Source organism: Tenrec ecaudatus, chromosome 6 (assembly GCF_050624435.1).
Source record: "Tenrec ecaudatus isolate mTenEca1 chromosome 6, mTenEca1.hap1, whole genome shotgun sequence".
In the NCBI taxonomy this organism is placed as follows: Eukaryota; Metazoa; Chordata; class Mammalia; order Afrosoricida; family Tenrecidae; genus Tenrec; species Tenrec ecaudatus.
This window is the reverse complement of record NC_134535.1, coordinates 32,780,173-32,801,803: the sequence shown is the minus strand read 5'-3', so window position 1 is coordinate 32,801,803 and position 21,631 is coordinate 32,780,173. Positions and strand designations below refer to the sequence as shown.

Sequence of the window (21,631 nt, the reverse complement as noted above, 5' to 3'; positions counted from 1 at the left end):
TCCATGGAAGAAAGATGGAGCTTTCTACTCTCATTAACACTAGCAGTCTCAGAAACTCACAGGGGGCAGTTCTACTCTATCCGACAGGGTCGCTATGAGTTGGCACCAACTCAAATGGCAGTGAGGTAAAAGTGGTGAGGAAGTACGCTATGCTGGTATCTGAGGGAAGAAAGGTCCTGAGGTGAAAATAAAAGTGTTCCAAGAAGAGTGTGCAGGTTGGTGAGGAGGGAGCAAAGTGAAGAGGAGGGAACTGAACAATGTGGGCCTTAAATGGTTGTAGGGGCTGAGCTACACACGGTCCTGAAGATTATGAACTTTTGTCTTCACTTTGAGTAAGCCGGGAACTCTTTAGAAAGGCTTGAAGACTAACAATGAATTTTAAAGGATCACTTTCATTACTTTATAGCCTCTCTAGAGAAAAAGGCCAATTAGGAAGTTACTGTAATAACAGTAGACGCGTCATGGAATAGACTGCAGTAATCACAGTGGAGGGTGTAAAACTTTGTAGAATTCTGCATGTAGTAGAAGGTAGTTGCTAAGATAAAAAAGAAATCTAATACAAAGAGCCACGAATTTTCTTTGTTATGCTACAGTATCAAGCTTTCCACAGAATGGAACAGAAGTATAAGATGACTTACTTGACTGGTCAACACAGTTACTTCTCTTTCAGCTTTATGCAATTTACTGAGTAAATGAGAATTTTGTTCACTGCTTGATTGTAGCTCTTTTTCCAAACGCTCACACTGCAGTTTAGCTGACTGTTTTTCAGCCTTTTATTAAAAAATACAGAGTTTTAGATTGGTTCAAAATTTTTAAATTAAATATAGAATCAAGTAAGCACTATTTATATATATATAGTCAGACTGCCAAAATTATTTAAAACATCATCAATATTAAGATGTACCAAAGTAACAATAGTATTCCCAAATTACTTTGGTCAAATTCAAGGAAAAGATATTTGTACCATCAAAGTAAAGAAAAAAAATTTTGTTTTAAAAAATAAGATTTCATTATTAAACCACAATAATAATATTTTCTTTATCATAGAGAATATCTGCCTCGTAGTCTACCTGGCCAGAAGATTTGGGAGAACCAGGAGATATGCAACAGAAATTCCTGGACAACGACTTACCAACAGCCACTAGCAAAATACTGGCCATGCAATTCCTGCATGGAAGTATCCAAGACCCTTGCTTGATACCTATTTACTCTTACTGTTGTCACAACTCAAGCAAACATTTGTTGGGGTTTCAAATCTACAGCAGATATTAAAAAGTATATTACAAGGTAGAAGAGAAGGTGCCCTGAGAGTAGTAAAAAAGTAAAAACTGAAAGTCTAAAAGAATGTTTAAAAAACATGCAATAGATATATATGAATTCAAAAACCTTGGCTAAAAATCTAGAACTTTTTAAAATATGGGCAAAGAGCTCTTGGCCTCATCAGTAAGTAAGACATTTAATGACGTCAAGATAAAATATCTATTCACAAAATAGTTAAATAAAAGGACATTAGTTTTTTTAACATTTCATTTCCTTTAATATATTAACTAAAATGAACAAATAAGCCCAGAGGGAAAAACAAATTTATCAAATGACACTCTTTGGGCACAATGCTAGCCAGCAAAGTCTAAGAGAAAAGAAATAGTTGTTGTCCTGTGCCTATTGTCATTTAATCTGATAAACACTAGAATTAAATATAGGTTCTTTTTAAATGTCACAAATTAACATTCCATCATTTGTCTTCATTCTTCTTACTCTGAAAGTAATCACTTTAAATATCCTCAATAAAGTTTCACATTGGGACCATACTCCATTTAAATGCAACCATTCTTTTTACGGTAAAGTGCAATGGTACTTGCTAACTATAGTTACATTGTAGAATTACATACTGAATTTTAATGAGGTACCCACTAAAGTTCTTCCAACCCGAATCATTTCACAACTATTTGTTCAGAATTGAAAAACACTTTGGACTGGTGTTAATAAATCAAAACTAAACTGGTGTATTTGCTATACGTTACACACCAAGAACTAGGATATAACTGATTCCTTCGGAACCATGTGATCACACAGGCTGGTGTGTTCTTCCATGTGGGCTTTGTTGCTTCTGAGCTAGATGGTCACTTGATTACCTTTAAGCCTTTAAGACCCCAGACACTATATCTTTTGATAGCCAGGCACCATCAGCTTTCTTCACCACATTTGCTTATTCACCCGCTTTGGCTTCAGCGGTTGTGTCGATGAGACTTTGTTTCATGTACTTTTAACAAGTCAAGAGAAACCAGTCTCTGGAAAAGGACATCATGATTGGTAAAGTAGTGGGGCAGCCAAAAAAGAGGAAGGACCTTGACAAGCTGGATTGACTATGGCAATGGGATCAAACATAAGAACAGTTGAGAAGGTCGTGCAAGACTGTTCCGTTGTACATCGGGGTGCTGTGAGTCGTAACTGACTTGATGGCACCTAACAACAACAATAATGTTGAACATCTTTTCTAGTAATTCCTGGCTATTTGTACATTTCTTTGAAGAAACACATAACTGAATCCTTTACTAATTTTTAAATCAGGTTACCTGTTTATGATTGAGTTGTAATACACACACTGGAGAATATTGCCATATATTATAGGTACAAGTTACTTATTAAATATTTTATTTATAATAAAACAAGAACTAGGATATATAAGCATAGCTGATGAAAATGAAAACCAAGAAGTCTGATAGGGGAAAAATATTCCTAGGAGGACGAGTCAAGCTCTGTCAACTCTTATCTTTCTCCAGTGAACTCAGGGAAATAATTCCATAAAGGCTTATATGCTTTAGCAACCAAGCTGAATTTTATTACTCTGGCAAGCAGCTGTCATGAGACACAGAAGTATGTCATTTCTGTTCAAACAGGACTTATAATGTTAGGATCTCAAATCCCAGTGTAAGGAACTTACTATCTAGGAAGAAATCGTTGTAGTTTGAGATGACATCACTCTTCAGAAATGCATAGGGAGAATTTTTTTTTAATTTTGTTTATTCTGTGGCTTTCTAAGTGTTAAATTGTCAGACAGGTGATCTGATTCCCAAAGAATAAATAATCCATTGTAAATGGGTAGCATAGCTATTGCTTATGAATCAATAACTTTCTTCCTTGGAACATGTCCTCTTGGGATTCCACAAATGCGTCAGCATTAGATTTGTGAGCACACATTTATGCTCTAAAAATCAGAGCCTTGTCAGTTGCACTTTTAAAAAGTATACCATAGCCTACTGGGAAGCAATTAAAACCTTACCTCTAGGGATCTAACGGTAGCCTGCATGTCAGCCAACTGCCGCACCTGTATTCTTTGGACACTTTCTACCTGAGCACCAGAATTCTCCTTTTCAGCCCTTAATTCTGCTACTTCAGTCTCTAAACCTTTTAATTTCTGACATAAATGGACTTTTTCTCGAGTAAGTTGCTCCAATCGTCTGCTTTCTTTTGTAGGATCCGTACTGAATAGCTGGTTATATAGTTCTTCTTTATCTTTCTCCAGTCTTGCAACCTAATAATTTGGAAGAAAAGCACACAACCCGAAATTACTTAATTTTCAGTCAGGAACATGCTTTACAAGTCAGTAAATTAAAATTAAAAATTGCACAATATGAAAGCTCAGTTGGTGAAATGGAGTGCACAAAGGAAAACAATCAAAAACGTCACGCTCTTCACGCTGGACTCAGCTGGGTGCAAATGTGAGGACAAGGGCCTTGTCCTAATTTCCCTCTCTCTCCCCACAGCGTCAAACACAGTGCTTAATCAGTTACTGACTACAATTCAAAATTTTAAATAAGTTTAAAATAAATCAGACTGCCAAATGATTATTAACAATGCATCAAATATTTTAAAACCAAAGAGTTTATGCAAGATCAATACACTAAATAGTGTGCTAAGCTATTCCTTATGTGACAGTAATTCTTTGTCGATGTCTATACTAATAAAATTATCTATTTCAAGGCAACTTAATTGGCACAAAAGCTGCTTGTCGGTGTAAATAAATACAAATGTGATGGATAGGAGTTTTTAAATGACAGCTGAGAGTTTATTAAAGTACTTGTAATAAAGACCTAGTTCTAAGTTCCCGAAGTTCAGGAAAGAGCTAACAATCACTACTCAAGGGCATATGGAAAAGTCACTGAGGGATACATCTAGGGGCTTGTCATTCAGAACAACTATCCCTGTTGGATACCACAATGAGCCTCCAATCAGGGAGATTCAGCTGCTCTCAGACCTATTCGTTGTTTCAGAGGTCTCACACCTCCACTGCAGGGATCTGGTGTCAAAACATCAGGGTAGAATGCATACTTCGCCTTTCTTGACCATACCAACTACCTACCCTTCTTTTCCCACTAAACCTCTGTAATTAACCAGAACTCCTTTTCATCTCTTTAATATACTGCATTTCTTCAACTAAAGATGTGACTCATTTAAAGAAAGGACTCAGCTGTTTAAAGATCATCTTTGTTCTACACAACAGGGCTGTTTGCAGCCAAAATGAGCTCAGAAGATCCACTCAAAGACAAAAGAATCCTGTGCAATGTTCTGCAACCAAGTGGCCCAAGAGACAAATGCCTGCTCACAGAGCTATCAATGAATAGAAGTAACAGGAGACACCTCCTCAGAGCAGAATTTGCTTTCCCCATCTCTAAAATGAGATTTTGGACTGAAGACCCTCTTTGCTGTTTTAATCTGTAGTGATTCCAACTTGGTTTTGGGCATACGGAATTAAAGACAATAATAGGAAATATAAGTACAGTTAATCAGCAGCCATGTTAATGTTTTTCCAGAAATAAAATGTGTCCTAGGAGGCAGTGGTAGCTGTAGCTGCCATCTACAAAGTAAAGCACCGCGCCCCCCCTCCCAACCCAATTCATGTTTCTCTCCTATCTCTTCCCATCCCTTTATGTTAGCACGGTGTGGTCCCTGATGTATGCTTGTTCGTGAGATTGGTTGATTGTTTTCTCTCATAGTTTTTTGCCTTCCTTTAACTGGGTGAATGTGTACAAAGTTACTTTTCTACTCTGGCCTCAGTTAAAATGAAGGGCTTGGGCTGGAGCATCTCTAAGATCCCACGGAGATTTCTCATGAGGTGCAGTGATGATATGTTACATTAGAGGTACAGGAGTCACTGTGTATTTGGGTCCAGAGGAGAAAGCCCTTTACTGAGTACTTAACTATAGATCAAAGGCTGAACTTTGCATGCAAAATCACATTTAACAGCAATATTTTTTCTTTTACATCCGATTTACATAGAGATCACACAATGGTTTTTGACGAAAACATTGACCATTCTGTTTGGTAGGGCAAAAAAAAAGAGGAAGGCTCTCACGGAGCTGGACTGACACAGTGCCTGGAACAATGTGCTCAAACAGTGATAATGGTGAGGACGGCAAAGGACTAAGAGTGTGTTGTTGTGTTGTCCGTGGAATCCCTATGAATCAGATCCGACTACTCAATAACTCAAAGCTGTCACCAGTGGTTCTGAAAGGTATCTGTGTGACAGCAGGAACGATAGTTGGAAGTTATGAGATCAGAGGGCAGCTAGTTAAAACAGTGTCAAGATTGATGCTAGGTCTATAACTCCTAAACCAGAGCTCCTTATTAAAACTAGTGAAGACTGCCATCTCCAAATTCCTCTGTTCATTTATGTACTCACGCACTAGTCAATGACTATCTACTTAGGGCCCAGCACTGTTCTAGGCAGTGGAGGTATAGTAGGGAATCTAGCAAAGAGAGAAGAAAACAAACATAACATCTCTTCCCTCAAGTTGTTGACATTGAATTACTCTAGTCCCAGGCATCTGGGCACAGACCCTGAACACATTCTCAGCTATTCCCTCTGCCTTCGCTGTCTACCAGATTCACATGTCAACTTCCGTGATGTCTTTAACTTGTTACATTCACAATTCTCCCTCTAAATTTCTGAGGCTTTGTTTCAAGTTCTCTTTCATGGCATTTAGCCAAGTCTGCTTTGTATGACAGGAAAGATGATGTTTTCATTTTCTTTTTCCAAGAAATGTTACATTAAAGCATATGGAATAGAAACTGATCCAGGATTAGGATTCACAGCTGAGTGAGGAGGGCGCACTACTCTCAATGCCAAGCACACAAAAGGTAATATACCAAATTGTACCCGAGTTGTTTTTATGACCTTTATTACCTTTAAAGAGCACAGGCTCTGGAATAGGACAACCTGTATTTCTTTTTCTTTAGGTATTTAAAAAAACACTGCTCATCTGTCTTCTGGTTTCTATTATTTCCAACAAATCTGTTGTCATCCTTATCTTTGATTTTTGTTCTGCTTTTAAAGAAGGTGTCTTCTTTCTCAGGCTGATTAAGCTATCTCAGATAATTGTAGGTTCACATGTTCTTCTGAGAGAGATTTGAGGTACCCTCTACCCAGTTTCCCCCAGTGGTAACATTTCTCTTTTTCTATTTTCTGAAAGAGATTATGTAGAACTGGTCTTAAATTTTCTCTAAACACCTGTCAGAATTCTCCACTGAAATCACTTTATTAGTTTTAAAATTATGAATTCAATTTCCTTGGTAGTTGTGTTATTGTTAAGTGCTACTGCCTCATAGCAACCCCAGGGGAGAAGAGACCTGTCCCCTAGGCTATACAGAGTCCTGGTGGTAGCGTGGGTTGTGTGTTGGGCCAGCAGTCTGAGACCACCACCGACTCCAGGAGGAGGAAGACGGTAAAGGCCTTGGCAATCCACCGGGCAGGTGAACTCCCCTCTGGGTCACACTGACTCAAAACCAGCTGGGGGGTGTGTGTGGGGGGGTGGTGGTGTTTGTTTTTCTAGTCTTAATTAGGGAAAATGGCGAAGTGTCTGCCACGGCACCACTGGCTAGGTCCCGACTGCTAACCTTTTGGTGAGCAGCCAAGCGCATAACCATTAAGCCCCCAAAGCTCCTCTTGCTAACAGCTATGACCATTCAAATTATGTAATTCATGTTGGGTGAGTTGTGGTAGTATGTGCCTCTCAAGGAATTGTTCCCTTTCACCTGAGTTGTCAAATTATGTGAGTAGCTTTATTCAAATAGACTTTTATTACCCTTCGGATGTGGCAGGGTCTGTAGTGACAGCTGGTTTAGTTTGTCAATTTTGCTGTCAATTTATGGCCCTTATCAGTGAATCTACCCTTTGTTTCATTGATTATTCTATTGTTCTTACTTTTAATTTCAATGATGACTATTTCTTTTAGATGTATTTTGCTCTTTTTCTGACGTACCTCTAGATTTGAAATGTTTCTTCTTTCTCACATATATATTTACTGCTATAGATTTCCCTTTTAGCACTGTTTTAGCTATGTCCCAAACAATTTATTTTTTACTTCCCTTGAAATTGCCTTTTTAGCTCATGCATCACTTACAAGTGTTATTTTGTTTTCAGGTTTTTAAAGACTTTCTTGCTACCTTTATGGTATTGATTACTTGACTGATTTTCTTATGGTTGGAGAACACACTTTGTATCTTAGGGTTCACTAGAGGAGAACCAGGAAGGGAGGGAGGGAGGATAGAGCTGTGGGCAGATTTTAAAAAGCACATAAAACCAAAACAACAACAAAAAAACCATTGCAGTAACTCATGACAGCCCTATGCATACAGAGGAGAACTTCTCAAAAGGCTTTTGTAGCTGTAATCGTTACAGAAGCGTAATTCCAGGTCTGTCTTCCACAGCACTGCTGGTGTACTCAAACCATCAACCTTTAAGATAGTGGTAGAGAAAAAAACTTTCTCCACAGTAAAGGCTAGCATAGATTGAATGCTTTCTATGTGCTAGGCACTTGGTCCAAGCACTTGACATTTTAATTAGTCCATCCTCACATATCATGAAATCGGTACTGGAGCTGACGCCTGAACAGAAGGGTTAGGAGTGCCGACTCCCTGCAGCATCAAAATTCAAATTCTGGCTTCCTCAAAACTTAACCGCTAATAGTCTGTGACTGATTAGAAGCCTTACCAATAGCACCGGTGATTAACTCATATTTGGTATGTTATATGTATTATATAATGCACACATATAAAAGCATTATTTTTAGTGAGTTAAAAGTATTTCATACAAGTGCAAAGATTTTGCACATGAGGTGTAGCTGCAGCGAATGCGTCACCGTTTCATTTTTTATAGTGCAGTCCTTACGCTAGATTAATGCGCCCTGGAATGGCAGGCAGCTGCAGCTGTACATCTCAGTCATAAACATCAAGCAATTTAACTTCTTTAAAAATAGTATCATGAATTATCTCTGCTCCTTGGGAGCCTTTCCAGCATCACTAGTGGCATTTCATTTGGACCCCACTGTTAGTCAATGTTTACAGTATTATACTAAATATGATGAGAAATGCAAGAGAACTGAGAGAACAATTTGTTTCCTGAAAAACTCTTGACTTGGAGAAAATTAGCATCACGTTGATTGTTGTTAATAATCTCCATATGTGGGTGTGTACAGCTCAAACTTGTGATGTTCAAGGATCTGCTTTATTTCGCATGTTAAGATATTTGTGCAGTTCTGTGATGGACACAGAGATTAAGTTGAGTCCAAAGGTCACACTAAACAAGTAAACAGACAAGCATTTTAAAATACTGATTTTTAGATGTCATTTGCAGCAGCCCTGGTGGTCCAGTAGTGAAGTATTTGGTTGCTAAGTTGCATTCTAGCCCATAAAAAACTTTAATAAATTTTGAAAAAAAATGAAACAAAGAAATCTGTAAAACTTCACAAAGCCCTTCTAAAAGGCTGCCTAAATCAACCTTAGGTTTCCAGGTACACTGTAATTGCAGAATCTGTGAGACTTTTCTGCATTGTGATATGTGTCAAAGGAACTTGAGAGGAGTTCTGGTTAGAGAACTTGGAATAGATTAGATACAAGAAGCATCCGGACCTAATGGCACACTCCAGATTACAACTTCAAAAGTCCCCAGCACAGAAAGGAAGTGTTCTCAGAGGTGTCATGAAACCTATTAACATAACCAAACCCAGAAATACACAATCAGTTTTTGTAATTCTCATATTGTAAGGGGGGGGGGGTTAGCACACAGTACAGGCAGGACCCAAATGAGCTCTTCTTCATGCCACAGGAACTATGGTTTCTCATGAGCCCACACTGACATAGCACAAACGCTGAGGTAAAACTCCATCAATTTGAAGGGCATCATGAAAACTCAGTGACATGGAGGGTTTTTCATATGATGCAGTGCTCCTTGCCCCCTTTTCTCAGGTGATCTGTATACGGCCTCAAAAACATTACCCGCATTCCTCTCAACCAGTCTACCAGTATAACTCCCAATCAAAAGCAAAACCCATTGTCCCTGCGTCAATTCTGACTTACAGTGGCCCTAGAAGAGGGCACAACTGCCTCACATCTTCATGGAAGCAGAATGTCACATCTTTCGCCAGCAAAGTCACCGTACTGTTCATTACTCTTCACAAACTAATATAAAAATCACAGTTCTAATAACAAAGAAAACACAGTAAGGCCATGAATAGTATGCGTGTGTGTGCATGTGTGTGTAAATAGTCAACTTCGGAATTCCACTTCTATAAAGTTCTGGCCTCCATAAAAATTTTTGGAAAAATACACTGAGAAATCAGGGCACGTATTTTTCATGAAATAAAGATAGGCTCTTTTATATATTGCTTTCACTCAGAATATCAGGTAGGAGATGTGAATTTCTGTAATGTTTCTCAGGAAAACATTAACAAAGTCTTCCTAAAAAGCAAAAACACTGTCGTTTCTTTTATCTGTTAAAATAAATATGTACAAGTCCTGCATAATTCCTTATATAACTATTTTTATTCATGTAAATTAATATCTTGTAAAGTCTTCTGAATGTACCATTTACTTTGATTTTTTCCCTACTGTTCCTTGATCCACAATCACTTCATCATTTTACTGCTAATATATATAGAAACTGGAACTTAAAGTGATGAAACTAAAGCAAATCTCCAATTATCCATTAATTAATAATGCTACTTCACATTCAATTTGGAAGTAGACGGGAAAGAACTCCAGTCTTATCACAAAGTCTAACTTTTCTAGCCTCTGCTAATCATGACTCCGTAGCTAGCAGTTTATCTCCAGTTTCTCAGGAATGTCCTGAGATGACAATTATGAAAACTGATGATGCTACGAACCCTTTAAAAGTTTTAATGAGTAGCATTAGGTTTTTCACGAGTAGAAAAGAGGTGAATCAACAGCTTTTAAATGCAGGTTTCCTTCTTTAAGAAAAGAAAATTAACTAGAGAATACAAATCATTGCTACTAGGTAAACATCACCATTCAATTTTAAAAGTATAAAATAAAGAATATAGTAATTTCCTCAGTAGTTAACTCTTTATAGATCTTCATTTTAGCTTGAAAATTTTTTATCATTCCAATCTTTCACAAAAAATGTTTTACATGCAATAAGTTGGTTATAATTAAGTTGGTTGGTTTTATAATCGTTTATCATTTTATAATAAGTTAGATGTAGTTATGGATTCAAAACTTTTGATACTGACATGTAGTATGGATAAACGACTTCTTGACAAAATTATAGCTGTTAAATGGCCTCTGATTAGAAAGGCAACTTCAAAACATTGGTAATTTCAAATTCAGAGCTAGGAGTTGGGATACCTGAGATGTACTGTAACCTAGGCTGTTAATTGACCCGATACCTCAGCCTCCTAGTTTAAAATATAAAATAGTCTTGTTCATTTCACCGTTAAGTGAAAATGAACTCATATACAAAAAGCATTTAAATTTCTAAAAGGTTGTTTTAATATAAATAATTTTATTCAGGGCTCTTACAGCTCTTCCAACAATCCATGTATGAATTTTATCAAGCACATTTATACATATATTGCCATCATCATTTTCAAAACATTTTCTTTCTACTTGAGCCCGTAGTATCAGCTCCTCTGAAAGTATTTTTTAAATAAAAAGGAATATCACAAAGAGTCCCTGCAGCACCTCTGGAGGTGCCATGGGTTAGGCACCGGGTGCTACCCACATGGTCAAATCCACCAGCTACTTGGAAGGAGAAAGAGGAGACGATCAGCTCCTGAAGGATTTAGTCTCAGGAAGCCCATATTAGGTTCCTAAGAGGTGAAACTGCCTAGATGGGAATGGGTTTGTCGCTACATTAGGAACCGTGGCGGCTATGTGGGTTAAGTACTGACCTGCTAACTTCAGGTCTGGAGTTAAACCCACCAGTCACTCTAAGAAAGAGAGCTGAAGCTCTCTGCTCCCATAGAAACTTAACAGTCTCAGAAACTTTAAGGAACATTTCTATTCTGTTCTATAGGGTCAGTATGAGTATGAATCAACTTGACGGCCAATGTGTTTTGAGTGATGCTACTATATTGCTAACAGATTCAAATGACCCAAAATACACACAACTTCTTACATATTAATCGCCAATAAGAATAAATAATGTGCTGAGCATAACTCAGTCTGATCCAAATAACAGTGTTATAGTTTTTACTAGATGACTCAACTCACCACTGCCAAGTCAATGCTGACTCAGTGATCGCCCTGTGGGTTTCCAAGACTGTAATTGTGGTAGTTACATAATCTGGTGTCAATTTGAGAATTCAGAGTAAAGGGGTAGTCTAGCCTGTGAATCAGGCCATACCCAATGAGTCCTTTGTGTGGGCATGGCCTTCTGAGGATTCTGGGAACTCCTGTATTCCTCCTCAGAGGCAGGAGACACTCTATCTAGGTTTTCTCCCTCAGGGAGACATTGCAGCTGACAAGATACATGGAACTATGCTAGTGCTCCAAGCTGGAGAAGTCATGTAAGTCATGTGGCAACCCCTGCCAACACTGAGATGCTTAAAAAGCCACTGGATCCACAAGAGTTCCCACGCACTAGCCTGTAATCTTTCTGCATTCAGCATTATTGCATGTGTTTCATGAGTCTGAAGGGACTTTATAGTTTAGCATCCAACACATGGGTTAATATTGGACTTCGGTTGGGATGTTTAGTCAATGGCTCTTGTATATAAAGCTCGTTCCTACACACACGAGTGTCTTTGAGTTTGTTTCTCCAGTTCACCCCGACTAACACACTATTGTTTACAGGAGAAGAAAATCTAGTCGTTCTCTGTCCGAGCTGCTGGTGGCTTTGAACTGCCAACTATGCAGATCGCAGCTGCACACATAACCACTACACCCACCAGGGCTCCTTACTGGATACAGAGAATACTACAAGTATTAAAAATTGTTAAAGAGAAGTATATTTGTTCCAAATAAAGACAATGCAACAAGTAAATATGGGTATGCAGGTATTTGCACATAGAAGGTATCCCATAGCTAGACAATGAATTCTTTTTAAAATTCAAACTGGTATTAGATTTGACTTGAACATGGAAGAATAAAATTGGTATTTCTATCCATCTTGAAAAATCATTCAAAAGCAACAAGATAAAAGCACAGCAAAAAATACATGCTCAGTTTCTAGAAAAACTGAGAGGAAACCACAAAATAAATAGAAGGGCAACCAAAAGCAATGGAAGTAGAGTAGGGGTGAATGCAGTAGGCCTCAGAGAAAGAAGACAGTGCAGATGTCAAAAAGAACAACCACTTCATGACTGACGGGCACACCCTGAGACGAAACCTGCTGCATGAATCAGTAGGAAGAATGTTCATGGGCTGGCAGGTAGTGATCTCCTAGGTGTGGCCTGGCTCCAAGAAGCAGGAGAGGAAGGGCTAATTAAGGAATCACACAAACTAATCTGCAAAGAAATGTCTACCTCTGTAAAGAAGAGACTTGGAATGCAAGAAATTCCCAAAGTCATCTCTCTTCACTGACAGGCTATAGGAAGAAAAAAAAAGAAATCGAATAGCCAAAAGATAACAATCAAAAGAAAAATGTTGCTATAGAGAATATGATAATCACAACAAACATTTCACCATTAGTAATAAAACTTGATACAATTGACTCTAAATTGGGATTTAAAAATAATCATGACATTTTGTAATGACTAGACTAGTAGAAAATCAATTACTCACCTCTGATTGATATTTTATTTTTTCTTCTTGTAAAATGCGTGAACACTCTTCTTTTTGATGTTCAAATTCTGATTTTAGAAATGTATGTTCATAACGAAGCTTATTATATTCAGATCTATACTTTTCCACTTCCTAAATTAAAAGGAGACGGCAGTTTTTCACAAGTTTACACATGAAATCTGTACTCAAAAAATCACCATTATAAATATAATTTTAAATTATTTTATCAAGTCATTCTAAAAAATTAATAAATTTCATAGGAAAGTATCTTGGAAAAGTTCTCATGGCAAGTATCCTACATACAGGATTAGTATATTCCGGAGAAAGTCCCAAAATAACAATTATTATTCAATAAACCTTACCTCTTCACTGAATCTCATTAAATAAAAATGTGTACTATGACAAAAGTTTTTATCTCTGGGCTCAATGAAATAACACTTAAGACTGCAGCATACTTCTCAAAATAACATATAACTAGTTGGGGGAGAAAAACTTATTAATTATGAAACATCCTCCTAAAAGTTTAACTAGATTAATTCAAAGCAAACAAAATAATTATTTTAAGCTTTAATATAGTAACTTAAGGTACAATTAAATATAAACATGATGGCTGAACTCAACAACCAAACTGTAATAAATGTAGTACAACTCCCTTATCAGGATCACATTCAGTCCTTGGGTGCTCCACTCCTGCTTTCTAACACTACAGAAGCTGCTGACATATTCTGAAGTCTCAGTAAGATCTGGGAAGCAGAGGTGAAAGATGATGGAGAAAGACTATTTTCAAAATGCATCAGAAATTAGGTAATGAGAAAAGCTTGCCTCCTAAAATACTCAGTTCCCTGTAAATTTTAAGTTGAAAGATTTTCTTCAAGGCTAGTTTACAAACCAAGAAAATAGGGTGCATGAATTTATGACATACTTTGATTTTTTCCACAACATTTTTACTTAGCTTGATCATCTACCTTGACCACAAGTGATTGTATTTCTAAACATAAAACAAAACCTACTCTCAAGCATAATGCTTTGCCACAACAAAGGAGGACACAGAAAAGATAATACCATCCCAGTAAACCATGATAAAAGAGATATTCCACAATTGTTTTTTGTAATGGCAACATCACTAGAGATTCTCAAATGAGTTCATTATGAAAGGGACAATACTCATTTCTAAGTAAAAGGCTTGGTATATTTATTAAATAAAACATACAAAATGTCTACTCTAGTACCTAAGATACTTAATATGTGCACCTTTTCCTGTAAAAGTTTAGTTATCTTATACCAACCCTTCTTATAAGGAGAATGAGCTCAACTTAAAGTAAAACTGACAAATTTTCACTTGACTGGGGCTGCATTAGTCATTCTTTCACTCAGAAACACTGAGGAACTACTAATCACAGGAACTGCTCTAGGGATACTGGCTGCAACCGTGAGCAAAACAAACAGAGGTTCCAGCTCTCAGAGCGTTCATTTCCTAAAGGGGATAAAAAGAATAAATACAATAAATAAGTTGTATAAGTATTTTAGAAACTGCTAGGTATTAGAGAAAAAAATAAATATTTAGAGCAGGATAAGAGAAGATCCGGTAGTCTAAGGAGTGATTTTTTTAAAAGACAGGTTGAAATATTAAATGGGGAAGGGCAATCTCAATAAGAAAGGGGACTATTAGCAAAGACTTAATTAAAAAGATGAGGAAGTCAGCCACGCCTACAACTGGAGAAAGACTATTTAAAGCAGATTAACAGCTATAGCAAGAGCTCCACAAACCAATGCAGCATATCAAGACTTCTGATGTGGACAGACAACAAGAGGTCAGAAATATAACGGGGTCCAGAAGCTAAGAAAAGGAGATATTTATGGGTGCTTCCGTAAAGGCTTACAGATGGAAATAAATGTATAGTTTTTTTTAAGTAACTTACTTACTTCATCAAGATTCTGAAAACGCTCTCTCATTGGAGTTTCTAATTCTTGTTGTATTTGGGCTCTTAGCAATTCCAGTTTTTGTGGAGTTAATACCTATTATGTGAAGAAGAAACAATTCTAAGTATGAAATCACACATATTAAATTTTTAATTGTCAAACTTAAAGCCTCCCTAGTTAAAATAATGAAACTCAATTCATAGATTTGTTCTCAATATAGCTGAGATAGTTAAGGTTTATTGTGCTAACCTGGCCGATGAATACATGTGGGATTCATGGAAGGGCAGAGAAATAAATAGCTTGGTGAGCCTCGCCTTTCTAGTTCTTGGGTCTCTTGCTTTCTGATCTTAAGACTAGGGTGCAGCTGCCTTAGCCAGTTCCCTGCTTTAGCTGGCAAGGCTCACTTCCTGTGAGACATCCCTGAGAAGAAGCAACATGGACCTACCCCAATGCAGCCCTGGGTGCTGGAGCAGCCATGTGGAGACCTCTGCCAGTGCTGATGCTTACACATGCACTGATTCGACTTTCCTCCTGCAGTCGGCGTCACTGCATGTGTTTTGTGAGATGGAGGAGGACTTTGTGGATTGGTGTCGGACATATGGGTTGATGTTGGACTTGTGGGCTTGAGCAGCACTGGGTTAGGATTTTTTTTGATGCGCGCGCTTACCCTTTATATGAAATTCTCTCATACATATGAGTTTCTGTGGATGTTTCCCTAGTGTTCCCAGACTAACACAATAGCTAAATTAGCAGTGATTATATAAATAGAAACATAATTTGAAAAAATACTTTAAGAATCTTACTCTCAGAGGTGCCAAAAACTTTTTAATATAACGTAAATATATTCACCGATTATTGCTATTGTGAGGAATAACAATGCTAGCAAAGTTGTCATTTGGATATAATGGATGTTAGTCTAGTTATTTTCTAAAACAAAAAATAACAAATTTATTTTACTAAAAGTAATTCCTCATACTTATTCTCCACCAGGAAAAGCTATTTTTCACTCTGACCACCAAAACTATTATGTTGTGGTTGTTAGGTGCTGTCCAACACTGCACAGCCCGGCACCATCCTCATACTTGTTCCTTTGCTAGCGCTATTGATGAAGTCACTGGGTCAATCCATCTCAAGGGCCTTCTCCTCCCTTGTTGCCCCTCCTCTTTACGAAACCTGCTGTCCTTCTCCAGGGACTGTTCTCTCTTGACAACATGTCAAAGAAGGTAAGACGAAGTCTTGCCACTCTTGCCCCTAAGGCGTACTCTGGTCGGACTTCTAAGACAGATCGGTTTGTCCTTTTAGCAGTCCATGGTACTTCCAGTATTTTTGCCAGCTCCACCACTCAGATTTATCAACTCTTCTCCAGTCTTCCTTATTCAACCGCCAACTTTCACATGCATGTGGGGCAATCGAGAGTACCACGGTTTAGATCTGCACCCTTAGTCCTCAAAGTAACATCCTTTCTTTTCAATACTCTAAAGAGGGCTTATGCAACGAACTTACCAAATGCAACACATCATTTTAGCTCTTAACTTATTTTCATGAGCATTGGTGGTGGACACAGGCAAGACAAAATCCTTGACAACTCCAGCCTTTCTTCCATGTATCATGACATTATCTATTTATCCTGTTGTGAGGATTTTACTCTTTACACTGAGTCATAATTCATACTGAAGGCCGCGATCTTTGAGCTACATCAGCAAGTGCTTCAAGCAAGGCGGTAGCATCTGCATTTTGCAAGTTGCTAATAAGCTTTCCTTCAATCCTGATGCCACATTCCTTTTCATCTAAGCCAGCTTTTCAGATTATTTGCTCAGCATACACATTGAACAAGTACGGTGAGAGGATGTAATCCTCACCATGCCGTACCCTTGTCTGACACCTTTCCTAATTTTAAACCATATAGTATTCCCTTGTTCTGTTCACACAACTGCCTCTTGACCCATGTACCCCACTCTTCATGAGCACAATGACGTGTTCTAGAATTCCCATTCTTCTCAAATTTATCCAGTTTGTTATTATCCACACCATCAAATGCCTTTGCATCGTCAATAAAATACAAATAAACATTTTTCTGGTATTCTCGGCATTCAGTCACGATCCATGTGACATCAGATATGCTTTGTTCTGTTCTTCTGAAGCCAGCCTGAATTTCAGACTGTTCCTGTCAATGGACTTCTGCAACTGTTGTTGGATGATCTTCAGGAAATTTTGCTTGTATGTGATATCAATGAGATTATTCTACAGTTTAGCATTCTATTGGGTTACCTTTCTTTGGAACAGGTACAAATATAATATCATCCAGTCAGTTGGTCAAGTAACTGTCTTCCTAATTCCCTAGCATAGACAAGTTAAGTGCTTCCAATGCTTCATCAGTTTGCTGAAACATTTCAAATAGTATTCCATCAATACCTAGAGCATTGTGTGTGTGTGTGTGTGTGTGTGTGTGTGTGTGTGTGTAATGCATTCATTGAAACTTGAATTTCTTCCTTCAGCATCATTGGTTCTTGCTCATGTACTACCTTCTGAAATGGTAGACTGTCAACAGTTCTTTTGAGTACAGTGACTCTGTGTATTCTTTCCATCTTTTCTTGATGCTTGCTGCATCGTTCAGTATTTTGCCCACAAGATGTTTTGCCCACAGAGTCTTTCAAGATTACAGCTGGAGACTAGAATTTTTTTAGTTCTTTCAGTTTCTGATTTTAGATCTTTGCACAGTTCTTTATAATAGTTGGCTTTCTTTTTGAGCTTCCCTTTGAAATTTTCTACTCAGCTCTCTGACTTCATCCTTTTTTCCATTTGCTTTAGCAATTCAATGATTAAGAGCAAGTTCCACTTTGACCTTTTCCTTTCCTGTCTTTTTAATAACCTTTTACTTTCTTCATGAATGAAGTTTTATTTTTTTTAATCATTTTATTAGGGGCTTATACAACTCTTATCACAATCCACACATACATTCATTGTGTCAAGCACATTTGTTGCCCTCATTCTCAAAACATTTGCTTTCTACTTGACTCCTTGGTATCAGCTCCTCATCCCTCTCCCCACAAACCCTTGATAATTTATAAATTATTATTTTGTCATGTCTTACACTGTCTGAAGCCTCCCTTCACCCACTTTTCTATTGTCCAACCCCAGGAAGGGGGTTATATGCAAATCCTTATAATCCGTTCCCCCTTTGCACCCCTCCTTCTCTCCACCTCCCAGTATCACTACTCTCACCACTGGTCCTAAAGGGTTCTGTCCTGGATTCCCTGTGTTTCCAGTTCTTATCTGTACCAGTGTACATCCCCTGGTCTAGCCATATTTGTAGGGTAGAATTGGGGTCATAATACTGGGGAGGGGGGAGAAGAAGCATTAAAGAGCTAGAGGAAAGTTGTATGTTTCATCGTTGCTACACTGCACTCTGACTGGCTCGTCTCTTCCCCGCGACCCTTCTGTAAGGGAATGTTCACTTGCCTACAGATGGGCTTTGGGTTTCCACTCTGCACTCCCCCTCATTCACAATGATATGATTTTTGTTCTTTGATGCCTAATACCTGATCCCTTTGACACCTCGTGACCACACATGTGGGTTTTGTTGCTTCTCAGCCAGAAGGTCGCTTGTTTACCTTCAAGATCTTAAGACCCCAGATGCTACATCTTTTGATAGCCAGGCACCATCAGCTTTCTTCACCACATCTGCTTATGCACCCGCTTTGTCTTCAGTTATCGTTTCAGGAAGGTGAGCATCATGGAATGCTAGTTTAATAGAACAAAGTGTTCTTGCATTGAGGGAGTACTTGAGTAGAGGCCCAATGTCCATCTGCTACCTTAATATTAAACCTATAAATATATGCACATACATCTACCTATCACCATATATAAATATATTTACATACCTATATGCCTGTATTTAGATCTCTATAAATGTCCTTTGCTTCCTAGTTCTTTCCTCTATTTCCTTTTACTTTCCTCTTGTCCTACTATTTTGCTGAGCCTTCATTTGGGTTTCAGTAATTCCTCCAGGTTACATTATCCTTGATTGATCCCTAGCAGGCTTCTTATACCCTCTTCACAACCGATTTTGGATCACTTGTTGTTCCCTTGCCCCTGGGTTTGTTAACACCACTTCCTTTGAATGATGTTCTAGATGTCCTCCCACACAGCTCACCAGGTCTTCTGTCATTGGTGTTCAATGTGTCAAATCTGTACTTGAAATGTTCTCGACACTCAGATTTGATAGCTCCTTATTAGTATCTTCTATAGAATTCACATTTCAATTATTAACCAAATATTTACATAATCTCCTAAGGTAGAGAACCGTCTTCAGTCACCATTATATCCCCAACACTTGCACCAATGCCCAACATACAGAAATCACTTCAGTATGAATTCTTAAATAAATAAAAATATGAATGAATAACAAATATACAAATATCAATATTATCAATATCTCCTCTGCAACAAGACCAGAAAAACTGGATAGGTATTATTAATAAACATTTTGACCAAAGATTCTATAGAAGAATCCTGATCAAATTCTGTGGAATAGAAATTCAAATTCTCAATGAAACTCGAACTTTGTGCAGTCATGAAGTTGGAAAAACTAGTGCTCTTAAATAATACTTAAAATTTAAACCAAAACAATCACTTAAAGAATTAAGTAATTTTTTTCAAAAGTTTCTTTATTAGTAAAGCATATCTATATTGAACTTGCATGTGACATTAATATTGACAGACAACTCAAATGGTTGAATGGGAAGCTTTAAGAACAGTGAGGTTATATAATGGTGGTTGAATATGCTGAAAAAGATTATGAGATTAGTATTACGTTAAGTATATAGCCAAGGCCATTGTACATGTAGAAATTCTTGAAATACAGTATCTTTGGTTGTGAATAGTTTCACCAAAAATAAATACTAGTTGCAGAAAAGTCTAACATGTATAGTTTATATTTTTATCAATCTTTAGGAAATTTGAGAATGTTTCATTTACCAATATCCCAGATATCTTAGTCTACATTTCTTGAATGCCAACTATATTTAAAATATTGTGCAATGTTCTCCAACATACATACTATTCTAGCCTCTTTATTTTTTCTAGCCTCTTTATCTAGTCAATAAGTACTAACCAGTTTAATCACAATAATCTTATAACAAATTACATTATCATTTCCTTGTTATAAAAACTGAGATAACAAAAGGAGTCAACTTTCTAAAGATTGCAAAGACTCAAAAAAAAGTATACCTTTCCCACTAAGGTTGAAATTCTGCTGAGATTAAAATCTGATAGGACAAATAATTCATACACACAACTAATTATAAAACTATGAAATATAAAAAATATTTTAAAGAATAAAATCTTTAAAAATAAAAATATATGCATATTTAATTTAAAAGCATGATTAAAGTTTATAGTTTTCTTACGGTGGCATAGAATGTATGGGGAGGGGGAAATTATACTCAAAAGTAAGCTAAAGAAATTTAGATGGGAAACAGTGAGCACTACAGAAAATGTAGACTCCTATTCCCTGTGCATTATGATTATGGCAGCCACTAAACTCTGCGACACCTAAGGCTAGCTATCTGGCACATACCACCTAGGAGGCTATAGTCAGGAAGAGAATTAAAGGGTAGATGGACTGGAGTCAAATAATGGAAGGCTCATCCACACCAGGTTCATACTTAGTATTCAATAAAAAGCTTAAGGAATTCCCTTAAAAAATAAGTTTCGTTTAACATGAACAGAAACCATTTTATAATTTCTATTTAAAGTCCCCTTGTTACTTGTCACTCACTTTCCTTCTACAATGGTAAATATTAACAATTCCTTATTATCTTTCCTGAAACAATCCATAGCTATACAAGCATAATGACCCATCATTTGTTTTCATGTAAGAAAACCATAGCGAACATATTTTCCATGTTTTCTTTATTCACTGATGGTTTTCAAGCGTAGAAATGACACTACAATATCTATTATCTTAAAAAACATGAAGATGGGTTAAAAATATTGGCATGAGATAGACCATAGCTGTGGTGAAAGTCAATGAGTGGGGTTAGAGAAACAAGATAGAAAAACACCTCTTATAGTAATATGTCATCAAGAGAGTGGATTAATACTATATATCCAGTGTCTAAAAGAAGAAGAATGACAAATAAAAAGAAAAAAAATCAATTGGCAAATCTGATTTGCATATGGATTGGTGGGAAACTAAAGACCTGGAAGGAAGTGTCTGTGGCCTGCTCCCAGCACCAGCACTCGTGACCAAAGGCCGTGGCACCCGTCACTAATGAGAGGCACCGCTCCACAGTCCGAGGTGGAAAGCACCTTCATGCACACATTCCAGGAAGGACGCTTCTCCACATCACATGGAACCTCCCCCCCATAAATGCTAATACAAAGCTGTCTCCTGGAGACTCCAGGCTCCTCACATACACAGTTAAAGATCCCTATCTATAAGAGAATTCACTCCCTTTGCATCTTGCATGCCTGGTACTTCCTTTGAAGTATTTCCCCAGTGAGGGTTTAGAATATTCAAGATTAGTATATTGCCCATTTTTTATGTGTATGTATAACAAGAGGCTTGCATGCCTGAAGAATTGTAGGAACCATTATTGAATAAACAAGAGGCTCTTCTCCCCCTTTTTGTTTAAGTCCCTGGTGCTCAGCTTTCTGTCTTGTCTTCTTTAATTGCACACATTGCTCA

The 21,631-nt window shown here is 37.4% G+C and overlaps 1 protein-coding gene across 3 annotated transcripts in view; it reads right to left on the bottom strand.

Moving 5' to 3' along the window:
- Nucleotides 1–21,631, bottom strand: part of CEP83 (centrosomal protein 83) — a 131,703-nt gene that overhangs the window by 45,653 nt on the left and 64,419 nt on the right. For all 3 annotated transcript variants that reach the window (XM_075551174.1, XM_075551172.1, XM_075551173.1), the window contains 4 exons: nt 14,944–15,036; nt 13,021–13,152; nt 3,281–3,532; nt 639–770 (listed from right to left, as the gene is read on the bottom strand). In XM_075551174.1, coding sequence (XP_075407289.1) covers nt 639–770; nt 3,281–3,532; nt 13,021–13,152; nt 14,944–14,973 — 546 coding nt within the window. In that variant the 5' untranslated portion in view covers nt 14,974–15,036. The remainder of the gene's footprint in view (nt 1–638; nt 771–3,280; nt 3,533–13,020; nt 13,153–14,943; nt 15,037–21,631) is intronic.